The 12,155-nt window shown below is 36.1% G+C and overlaps 1 protein-coding gene across 4 annotated transcripts in view; it reads left to right on the top strand.

Annotated features, from left to right (window-relative positions):
• TXNDC11 (thioredoxin domain containing 11) overlaps positions 1–12,155 on the top strand; it is a 55,445-nt gene that overhangs the window by 13,161 nt on the left and 30,129 nt on the right. For all 4 annotated transcript variants that reach the window (XM_039885352.1, XM_039885350.1, XM_039885351.1 and 1 more), the window contains one exon: positions 9,005–9,098. Coding sequence is in view for 2 of the 4 variants with exons in the window: in XM_039885350.1 (XP_039741284.1) it covers positions 9,005–9,098 (94 nt within the window). In the remaining 2 variants the exon portion in view is untranslated. The remainder of the gene's footprint in view (positions 1–9,004; positions 9,099–12,155) is intronic.

Genomic DNA, 12,155 nt, shown 5'->3' with positions numbered 1-12,155 from the left:
GCTTCACTGGGTTGTATTGAATTGTTTGTATTAGAAGGATTGTTTATACCTCCTGATTTGCAACAATTAAAAGATCATATTATAGGTAAGCCCCAATTAAATGCTTTTTGAGATACTTGATTTTAGGGATGATTTGGCCAAGCAAGTTTTAAGGGAATAGAATACTTGCAAAACCTTGTCTTTTTGATTTAGGAATTTTCAACTAACTTTCAGTTTTTCACACAATTAACTTAGAGTATATAAAAAGTAACTTACAATTTAGATAGAGCTGCGAATTCTTAAAAATTTTCTTCGACACTTTATGGCATCTTACTGGTGAGAGATCTGTCAGTTTTTCTTGTCAGTTTTATTTTGGCCTTTAAAGAGAAAACAAAACTAGAAATACGTTCCTTTCTATTTTATTAAGTCATAACTATCGAAGGTCTTAACAGTAAGTTCCTTAACATGGTTCTTTGCTGCTTTCCCAGGGCCACCTTCAACCCTCGATAAATTATTTTTATAGAATCTTCAATGTGTATTCAGGACAATTTTTTATTGAGAGGCCAGTATAAAGCTTAAAATAATCTCAATAAATTATAAAAATAGTTCCACAAAAAAATTTATTGGAGCAAGTGTAAAATCATACTTGGATACAAGTGAACATGCTGAATCCTAGCCACTAGACCACCAGGGAACTAACAACAAGTAAAAAGGATACTTAGAGACAACAAATCAAGACCACAAGTACCTGATAGAGATAAAAATATGAATCCAGACCTGACTAATTGAGAATTTAGTAATTGCGACTGGGTTGAATTTTTGCACTATGAATTTATATAGATTGGATATGAATTTCTTTCGCTAGAATATCATTTACAGCTTTTTCAATCATGTTAGAAATACTGTTGATGTGTTAACTATGAGCAGGTTCCCCAAGCAGCAGTGTTAACATCTAGTTCTTCTGCTTGTAGTTCTCAGATGGGCATTAGAGTAAATGCTATCTTACCTTTCTGTGGATAAAGGGTGGATTTCCATGCCCCTCATGGGCTTGTCTCCCGTTTTGCCTGGGCAGGCTGATAGGCAGGAGCTACGCTGGGAGGCAGGGCACCTGGGCCTAGTCCCTTTGGAAGCACTAACTAGGTCTCTGATTTGAGGCACGTCACTCACCTGCCAGGCATCAGGGGCCTGGAACAGGGTCTTCTTGAGACTCCTTTTAACTCTTAGGTGCAGTAATTGTGTGATAAATGGGTTTTCATGTAAATTTGCAGTAGATGGCAGGCAGAATCACTGGCAGTTGTACAGCGAAATGGTAAAGAATCAGGATTTGGACAGACTTGAGTCCAAACTCAGCTCTGCCACTTAGCTGTGTGGCCTTGGCTAGTTACTTAACCCCTTTCAGCCTGTATTTTCTCATCTGTAAAATGGATTAAATGAGATAAGACATGAAAATATGTAGGATGTAGTCCCAATAAATGAAAACAGTGGAAAAATCCTGAGTATTTATTACTATTGCGAGAACTTAAAATGTGCAAAATGCCTGCCAGAATTCCCTATTTAGATAAAAAATTATTTGTTTTGTAATTAAGATGATAAAAAATGACCTGCAAAGGCACGAGGTCTTCCTTCAGTTATGTTCTGTTGAGACTTTTGTAGTTTTGCCCAGTTTTGATTGTTACTCTCGGTTTTTTTCTTTAAAATTTCAATTTCTTCTAAAAAGTAGAGAGGAGATTGGGAGAGGAGATGTGAGCAATCAACAGATAACCATGCAGTATGTGTTTACCCTTCCAAAAAAGAGTGTGGAAGCAGTTCTGATCGTTGAGTCTAATGAGAGCACTGAGAGGCGGCTTCATTTTTGTTTTTGTCTGGATCAGAGATTTGTATCCAGAGAATTCTGAACCAATTCTTAGCAGAGGTCATATGGTAAGGCGAAGGACTTAGCTGGGTTTCTAGAGGCCTCAGTTTTAGCCCTGACATTAGCAAGTCTCTGATCTCTGAGTTTTACACAGATTTCTCAACTCTAAAAGTAAGTGTTGGCTCAGATAATCTGTCCTGTTTTGTCTTCGGTGAGGTTTGAGAGGTTGGAAAGAGACAGACAGAAGAAGGTTCATCAGTTTTTGGTTGGGAAAGTTTTTTTTTTGGAGACAGTGACTTTGAACATCTGTATCGGAGCTCTTTCTAATCCTTTTTTATTTCTTGCCTCTAAGCTGTCCAAAGTGTTTTTTCTAGTTATATCTGCAGGAGAGAGACAAGTGCATGTTCATGACCGAGCAGGAAGGATGAGTCCTTTTATTTAGCCTCTTTTTTCTTTGAACCTGCTTTTCAGCCGTGCTTTTAGGGATTATGCTCCCAGTTTAACATTGCGTTCACATCAGACTCACTGATCTGCCAGTGATACTACTCAAAGTTGTTTTTGGCAGCCCAGCCCACTTAATTAGAATGATATACAGCAGTGATTAGACGGCCTTTGAACAGAAGCAACAGAGTGCTGCCAAGATGGGACCCTTGTATAGCTTGTCGGCATTTAAAAGACCTTCGTCCCAAAAGCTGTAGATAGCTTTTATTGTGTGAGTATCATTTTTCCCTGGGCTTTTTCTCACTGAGATGAAATCTTCTGGTTGGCAAGAGATCAGTTTAATTGTGACAGAACTCAAAAGTCAAAGCCCAGGATGACTCTTGTGAAACCATTTCTCTTGTGAAACATACCAAATATGGTATGTTTGTGATGCCCGTTTCATATACACACTCTACAACAGAACATGTAGACAGCATTCCAGATCCAGAGATAAAACCACTGTCATGGTTTTGACAGTCGAATAAACAGGAAAGTTAAAGGAGGCCCTGCTCTAGAGAATAGTATACTTTTAGACATTCCTCTAAATTGAGATTTCTCACCCTCAGCATTATTAACATTTGGAGTCAGATAATTCTTTGTGAGAGACTGCCCTGTGCTTTTGCAGGATGTTTAACAACATCTTTGGCCTCCACCTACTAGGTGCCAGTAGCACCCCGTCTCCCTCTTAGTTGCGACAACCAAAAATGTCCAGGCATTGCCAAATGTTCTTTAGGGAGAGCAGAGTCACTCCAGTTGAGAACCACTGCTCTAAATTATTGTTTCCGCAAATAAGGCCTCAGGATGCTTCACCGATGTCGGTACAAATATATCTTTTTTTTTCATGTAGCACACAGAATGCCACAATCTAATTGTTGCAAGTTTATCTGCTTTTTACAGTGGCAGTAGAGAGAAGATTAAAATTAAGCAGTGCCTTCACTAGAAAATTCTGGAGTGTTATCTGTAGGGAACTAGAGCTAGGAGTGAGTTATATTGTCATCAGTAGAGCTGTCCTCAGTACTCAGCTTTTTATTCAAATCATTCGTCCATTACCCCTCCCCCCAAAAAGCATGATCCTAAGTACGTTAAGGATGTTGCTGATTTCAAGAAATCTTACTGAGAACAATACTTGTTTTGATCAAAAGTCTTATTTTTTCATTTATATTTTTTTATAAATATGGATTTCAATATCAAGTATGTTAAATTCTCGTATACCAAAATTGGACCGAAATAATTGTTTTAACATTTTTGTGGCACTTCTGAGGTTTGTTAGAATGGCATTGTTTTTGCTTATGTCCCTAGATGTGTTTGTAATATCTTATAGGAGTGCGTTTGATAATTTCCCCCTCATTAAAAAAATATTGGTTAATTATCAGTTTATTTGTCTCTACTCCAGTATTTGTAAATAGTTTGGACCATCTAAAATTATACAGTTGGTGTTTATTGGGAAGTAATGATATCTTGAAATGAACAAGTTTCTGTATTGACATAAGCTTTTATTATATGTATACTGAATTCTATTCTTATATGTTTATATTGTTCTTTATGGAGAGGAGGGCTCTAATTGTACCTTTTCCTACGTCCTACAGATGAATCTTTTCAAAAGCTTGTTTCAGATGATATCGAATTACCTAGAAAAGTAGAAGTTTGTAATCAGTGGAAAATATTTTATTTAACTTAAATATCTCAAATGTACCCAAATTGCTAATTATTAACTATAGTTTTATATTTGTAAAATATGCAATTATTAGGAAAACAATTTTGCCTTTAATTTGCTGACCATTGTAGAAAGACAAAAGATGAATATTATAAATACTTGACTATAAATTCCAAAGTACTTTAGCGATACTAGCAAAAACATTGAGTAAACTATGCATCGGCAAGTGCCCTCCAGTTTCCAAGTGCTTTTACTTCTTCTGGTCCTCTCAACAGCCCTGTGAGGTAGATGGAAATTGTAGATCCTTTGCACAGATTAAGAAGATAAGGTACAGTAGGGTATGATTTACCCTAAGTAGAGACGACCGTAACCCGGGTCTTCTGGCTCCCCAAATTCTTCCTATACACAAAGAAATGTTTAAGTAAGGTCTCTGAGCTGAAATTTCACTATGTATCAAGAGGTTAAAACTTTGAATATTTAACTATTCAGTGTCATTTAAAATTTTTTCTCTTTCATGATAGAAAAATTTTGTTGGCTTCTTAATTTGACTCTAACTTTTTTCCTTCATTTTTAGCAATGGTTTTAAGAATAAATTGTGATAAATGATGGGGCATAGTTTTTGACTTACTGTTTTAAAGCAGCCGAGTTTTATCATTTCCTGTTAATTGGGTTATTAGCATCTATTCTTCAGAACTGAGAGTGTTCTCTGTACGATAATTGTGACATTGAGGCAGGGTGGAGCCTAGAATTTTCTTTCCAGATATGCACTAAAATCATGGCGACTTTATAAATGAATATAGCTAAAAACTGAAGTGAACCAGCCAGTGCACACTACAGAAGGAGACTAAGAACTTTAATTCATCCCGTTGCAAACCACGTTAAGAAATTTTCCTTTATTTACTCCAGTTGTAGAATCCCTCTTCCTTGAGGTTCTTTCTGCCTGTTTAAGGTACAGACAGAAAAATGTCATTTATGACTTATGGACAAGTAGGCAAACATATCCCATTGTCATTTTTATTGTAGTGGACATTAAGTTAATTGGAAAGGGAATAGGATTGAGTAGTGGTCATGTCTCTTTCAAAGTCACCAGTTTTATGGCTCTTCTAATTTTGGTATTTTTTTAGGCATCATTCGGCTTAGATATTAGTAGCTTCTAGATCAAGAATGCTTTCTTTTTGATTTTTTAAAGCACATGACAGAATCATCTGGTTTGTACCTTATAATCTACCCAAATGCCAACAGTATTATTTAGAACTTTTATCTTGTATGTGCAGCCAGAATAGTTTCTAAATCTTTTATGAATTTTTATAATATATCCATTTAAGAGCAGTGATTTAGCATCCATCCATTTATTTATTCTTACCAGTTTTGATAAACCAGATTGTTTTCAATTTATGGTGGATGGGAAAAGGCTTGAGAATCTTTTGCAGTGGGAAGCAGGGCGTCAATTAATAGGTGACAGAAAACCTGAGCCTTTTGAAGAAAAACCTAGTAGAATTCCTGGCACCTGCTGTTAGTAAAAGACTACTCTGAATGCTGAACAAATAAGCAGATACTGTTTTCTGTCAATTATAGCACCGTGACTGAAATGGTTTTAAAATTTCTAGGTGTGAGTTAACATGAGAGCAAAAATACTTCAATTGCCATTGAATAAAAACATACTGAAGTAACTATTCTTACAGCCACTAGAGGGTGTGTAAACCATCTGCTGAAATTTGTGTCACACTGCAAATGGTATTCACTTAAGAAATAAATATTTATGCCAATGAGGATTGCTGGCCTCCTATAAGTAGCCTGTTTTCATTATAATAGGTACAGAATATACTGTACATCATGGAATGGAATTAAAGATACACAAACTGGGTCAGTTTATAATCTGGCACTCATTATGTTAGGTTCTTTGCTAAATTGTGAACTTGATAAAGGAGGTTTGTCTTATTTATCTTTTATCCCCATTCATTCAGTAACAAATGTTTCTCTTGTTCTCTTGTGCCTGCTCTGTCCTAGGCAGTCTCGAGCTGAAAATGTAGTAATGCACAAGAGAGTGCCTCTGTTTCATGGGGTTACAACGTGGAGCTAGGTAACAGACAGGGAGGTAAATCAACAAGGCTCAGGGCTTGAGTCGTGTCTTCCCAAAATTCATGTCTGCAGTTGAGTTCCTCCGACTGTCCACCTGGTGGCTGTTTAAGCCTCGGGGAGCGGACTAACAGAAAAACTGCAGTGGGAACCTGGGGTCGAAGAATCCTTACACATGATGAGCAGCAAAGTGAGGAGGGACAAGCCATGCACCAGCAGGACTTGCATGCAGACCGTAACCCAGTGTCAACCCAGTGTCTCTGCGGCTCACCTGAAAGAGAGCCTCAACAGCGTTGGAGGCTCGGTTAGAGTTGTGCTTTGAACCAGCCCCTGAGTTTGTTTGCAGCTGAGCGAACAAGAGGCTTAGACCTAGAAAGGTCTGTGTATGTGAACATGCGTGTGTTTGGTTCCCCAAACTCCCCTTTTTCCAGATTTAAGAAAGTACTGTGCAGGACACTGAAATATATAATCATTTCCCAAATACAGCTTCTGCTGGAGAGACACTGACACTCTGGGGAAATGGTTGCGAAATTTGTTTTACCTAAAGCGTAACCAACCAGAGGGAGTTTAGTAGTAACTTTTAAATGATAATTTGTAATAGAAATAAACAGATAACTATCACTTTACTTTATTTCCTTTTTATCATTTTGAAATAGTAATTTTAAGTTACATTCTCAAACATGCCAGTTTTCAAAATTTAATACAGAATGTCATAGTATTGTGAATATTTGAAAAATAGCTCTTAAAATAAACTTTTCCTGTTTTACTGTGTTTTAAAATAGCTGGTTCACAGCCTTTAATCATCATATATTTTTTGAATCTTACAATCTTTTTGGGAATAAAAAGTGAAAATAATTTTGCTTATGAGTTTATTTGTTTTATAGTGTTTGTGGAATTTCTTTGGTCAAACTACTTGAAAAGTTCAATACCAGATCTTCTGTAGAAAGAGAGGCTTCTTCGTCCAAGCTGTGTAGCCCCTTGGGAAACTGGCAGTGATGCCATTGACAAAAGTAAACCCTTATACTGCAGAAATGTACACAAAGGACCCCTGCTCATGGTCCAAACTTTGTTCATTTTTAAAGGTTTAATTAGGGTTTCCCTTAATGACTCAGAATTCAGAGTTTTTCATTTCCATTAATGTGTGTACATGTGTGCACATATATAAGCAAACATATATATACATATAGATATGTGTTTTGGGGCCATATGTCTACTTCTGTGAAGCCACTGAGAATAACATGATATGAGAAGAGATCTGAAATTCACCTCATTTAATTTTTAGCCATGAAACATTTATCAATACTTACATGAATTTATTCCATTTGGTTTTTGTTTGGGAGATTGGTCAGAATATAGAGAAACCTAAGTGACTATTTTCTTTCTATTTTTGTAATCTTGTGTCCAACATTAATTAAGTGACTAGAATGTCTGACGATTTTGTCTTCCTTTGTTCTTGATAGGAAGGCTTGTTACACCATCACAGCCTGGTTTGAAACCTTAACCCGAACACTATGAAATTTTCCTTTGAGCCAATTCTGGATTGGCTTGTTAAAACATTTTGAAGGAGTTTTAGTAAAAGAAAATCCTGTTTTCAGTAACTTTGCTTTCTGATTTCCTCAGTTGTTTGAGAAGATGGTTATTTGCTGGATTTTCTTACATGTTATTTGCTGGATTTTCTTACATGTTAGGATTCAACATTCTGACGATCTCAGTTTCCACCAAAATGAAAACCAAATGATTTGTTTAAAATTGAATCTTATGAGAATAAGTGATTTAGATTTGAAAGATAGTATGTTCTGCTATAGATCAGAAATTTCTTTTTTTATATACAATTTATTTTAAACTTTACCAACAGATTAAATTTCTACCGTACCTTTTAGATCTGATTTTGTCCCAATGATCAGTCAGCTCCACGGTTACTTATTAAGTGCATGGTGTCATGTGCTTTAGCTCTAGAAAGGAGTCTTTACATTCGCCTAGTACTTTATAGTTCACCAAGCTTATTCTTCTCAGCAGTCCCATCTTGCATGGTCCCATTCGCCAGATAAGGAACAGGCTTCTCATTGAAGGGTTCACCCGAGGTCATTCAGCTGTCGGATTTGAGCTTAGATCTTCTGACTCCAAGCTCAACATTCTTTCCTCAGGGATCTGTTTGACTCTTAAGACAGATACTATTATTACAGAACAGAACAGGACAGAATGATTGCCACAGGGCCTTCAAAGATGGAAGAAATTCTGAACAGGAAGGCAGAGTGTATCTGGAAGGGGACAATTCATTGGTTTGGCAGAATAGGAAGGCATTCTGTGCTGAGCTTAGAGAAGTGGAATGAGCAGGTGGAAATGTTTGTGGGTGGAGGAGCAAGAGGGTAAGAAGTGGGCCCTCTGTAGACTGCCCTGACAAGAGAAGAGGGTTGCCATTGTGGAATGCTGGGTTCTGGGTGTGGGGAGAGGAAAGAACCATTTGAAGGATGACCTTGAACACAAGTGGAGCCAATCAGATTTAACCTGATTTCCAGGAAGTGTGAAGGTGTGTTTGGAGTGAGGGGAAGCATTTGAGGGAGAAATCTAAGAAAGGCTACAAAGATACTATTGATGTAGCTTGCCTAGAGTTGCTAAACAAAAGCGAGTGAGTACTTGCTGGTGAGGTTTCAAACCAGGGACCTAGGAGAACTGTCAGCAGAGAGTGGAAAGACCTACTTAGAGAGAGGGAAGGAAGTTCCAGCTCTGAATTAATTGCCCCTGTAAAAGCTGCTGCCAACTCATTCCTTACCCTGTTTGGTGTCTAAATGGAGAGAAAGGTCAACCCTAATCCCCAACTTTTTTCATGTGGTTAAGCTTTTTTAGACGATGAAATGCAACAAATTGCAGTTGTCAGATTATAATGGCATGTCTTGTTTTAAAATAGTACATTACACAATGACCAGTGATACCTCAGTCACCCAATTCTGCTCTTGTTTCTGCAGCCTGGAGTACTCGGGTACTTTGAGTTCAGTGGCTCACCCCAGCCTCCTGGTTATTTGACCTTCTTCACCTCAGCATTACATTCATTAAAGAAAGGTAAAAATTATTTATATTAAGACATTAGCACTTTAACAGGAATGTATGTATGTATTGATATCTTCTTTTGCATATGTTATCTTTATGATTATATATTTTCATTTTCTTGATTCCTTTCCTCTGTATTTATATTAAATACTTATACTTACATTATTTTATGTTCTATTGGCACCCAGAAAATACTGTGCTCTTTCAAATTTAATCTCTAAAACATTTAGCTGTTTAAAAATGTAGCTTGATCATAGTTTGTCTGCAGTGATATGTTTTGCATTTTAAAATTTATTATATCACAATCTCTTTTTTTTACATATGTAAATATTTTGGTCAGAGTTTTTAATGGCTATATTGGCAGTCGGATGTACCATAACTTAGGAATACATTTCCATTAAGAAGTATTTTTGTAAGTATAAATGTCATGTCACATTAGTATAAGCCTATTGCCAGTTTCACTATTCTCAAATCCATATGTATTTTTTTACTTTAGCCAAATTATATATTATTTGAGGTCCTCCCTTCTAAATTAAGCATTGTATCCTGCCCATTTTTTCATGTTGCTCCACGTTCTTTCTTTTTATCAGTCATAACCTCCTGTCATTTCTCTGTGGGATATACTTTCATCTGCTCACTTGTCTCCATCTCCTTTGTTACTTCTCTGGTCCAGGCCCCTTCCCCCACCCTGGACTAGACCAGGGGACACTTAACTGGTATTCACTCTTGCCCCTTTTTCCTTACACTAGGGCCTTTACATGTGCTAGTCCTGCTGCCTGAAATGTGCTTCCCTCTTGTCAAACCTCTATTCATCCTTCAGGATCCCCTCAAATATCCCTTCCACAATCTTCCTCAATCTCAGTTGGGCACCCCATTGTTTTCTTTTTAGCACTTAACATAGTTTGTATTTATGTATATAGTTCTGGGATGATTTGTTTTATGTCTGTCTTCTTCCCCAGACTGTGAGATTTTGAGGTTAGGGACCATGTACGTTCAGTTTAGCATTCTTTTTCCATTGTCTGGTACATAGCAGGGGTTCATTCACACTATTTGTCAAGTGAGTGATCAGATTGATGGCCATTTCATTTTTCCCCAGTAGATCAACCAAAAGTATGTAACCATTTTTCCATTACTGAATATTAGATTATTATTTTTTTGGTGTTACAGTAGTGTACTATTTATTATATGTTTGATATATTATATCAAACAGTTATATGACTGGCCATTTTAATATATACATTATCTTAAGGTTTTATGCATAGAGAATCTACTGTATTCATCCAGAGGACATTGGGAGAGGAAATCAAGCTGTCACATAAGTATGTCTTCTGTCCACTTGAAAGACTTTGAGCTGCACATCTTCAGGTGACTAAGAAGACTTAGTGAGTCAAAGTTTGAAATTCAAAAGCAAAATACTACCAACTTAAATAAGCTTAAGAAGCAAATATTCAGAAATCTTCTTAGAGAACTAAAGCCCTTCGAAGAAACTCTCAACCGAAGATAATATATATGTAAAGGGAAACCTAGAGTCATTCACTAAAGTGATGGTAGCATTAAAGTTCTTGAGTTGAAGAGGATATTTCAAGGTCATGGAAGGATGTTTTATTATCTAGTTAGTTTATATTATGTGCTAATGATTCATCTTAAATTACTTTTTTCATTCAGAGGTTTCCAAAATACTGCTTCTTTTTGGAAAAATATTTCGAAGTACAAAATTTTCCCCATTTTTTCTTTTCTTTTTTTAAGCACAGGGAGATGATAAATGGGTAAAAACTACTTGAAGGTACAAAACAAACCTCTGGTCAGATCACTAATTTTGATCAATGAGTATGCGAAATTTCTTTCTGGAATAAATCTAGCCTGATTTAACTTTACTACATTTCTTTTCTGTCTTGTGAGTCTAGTTGGGTCTTGTAAAATCCTGTTGCATATGAACTTTGGAAGAAATGAGATTCATTCTAGTCATTTTCACATCATTTTTGTGGATAAGCTCTCACTTAAGCTTAATGAACCATTTTTAGAAGAAAAAGAAAAGTTTGGAATGATGATTTTTCATAATATGTGCACTGTGAAGGATTTCCTAAAATAAATCATGCCCAGAGCATCTGGGTTTTTTTTCCTCTTTTATTTCTCCTACCCTGAAGTCAAATGGTATTTTTACTTATTGATAGCAGATGTTCAATAAGAAAAATATGCACACTTCTTTTTTAATGGTACTGTTTGGAGTGTAAATTCTAGATCAGTGTTGTGTTTAGATTGTGTATACAAATCGAGGCCTCATAAACATTCGACACACATAACATTTGGTTATAGAGAGCTTAACTGAAGAAGTATTTAGACTGTTGTGGTAAAAAGCAGATGTCCTGGTTCAACAAACCACAGGCATTTATAGAACACATACGTCTTTCTGTTGCCTTAATGATTTTTTTTTTTAAATTGTCTTGGGAATAGCCAGGACACCCTCTTGACATTTGTTCCTTGAAGCTAGCTGGCCATCAGTCTACAAATGTACCATATATGAAGCTTTATGCCAAGGTGCTGGGGGTGTGAAGGGGATTCATTCCTACCCTCAAGAATTCCACCGTTTAGTTGTAAGATCTGGTCTCTAGATATATAGTCACCTTAAGACTATATATCTAATGTTTGATATTCTTACATATTATAATAAAGAAAATTAGAGAAAGTTCACTTACCACTTCGGCACTTAACATTAACTACTTTCTCTTTTTTGTTTTAACTATTTCCTTTCATCTCAATTACCTATACTCTTTAACTGTTGATCTCAGTCTTGGTGTTAATTTGTCAGTTTATGGAGGCCCGCCTATTAGGTGGGATGGACAGTAACTATTCGTTATATTTCTGTTTATTATTTCCTAGCTGGTTTACTTTTATGATTTTTTTTTTTTTAATGTAGCAGTTCTATATTTTCATGTAGTTAAATCTGTGGTTCTTTTTCTTAATTAAAAAATTCTTTTTCTAAAAATCTGATCACTGGTCCACTTTCTTTTAAAATTTAAAAATTATTTAACACTTTATGCAACTTGAATTTACTTTGGCTTAAAATACAGA

This window comes from Pteropus medius, unplaced genomic scaffold, assembly GCF_902729225.1.
Source record: "Pteropus medius unplaced genomic scaffold, Ma_sr-lr_union100, whole genome shotgun sequence".
Lineage (NCBI taxonomy): Eukaryota > Metazoa > Chordata > Mammalia > Chiroptera > Pteropodidae > Pteropus > Pteropus medius.
Note: the sequence above shows the minus strand (reverse complement) of the source record. Positions and strands in the feature narration are given on the sequence as shown.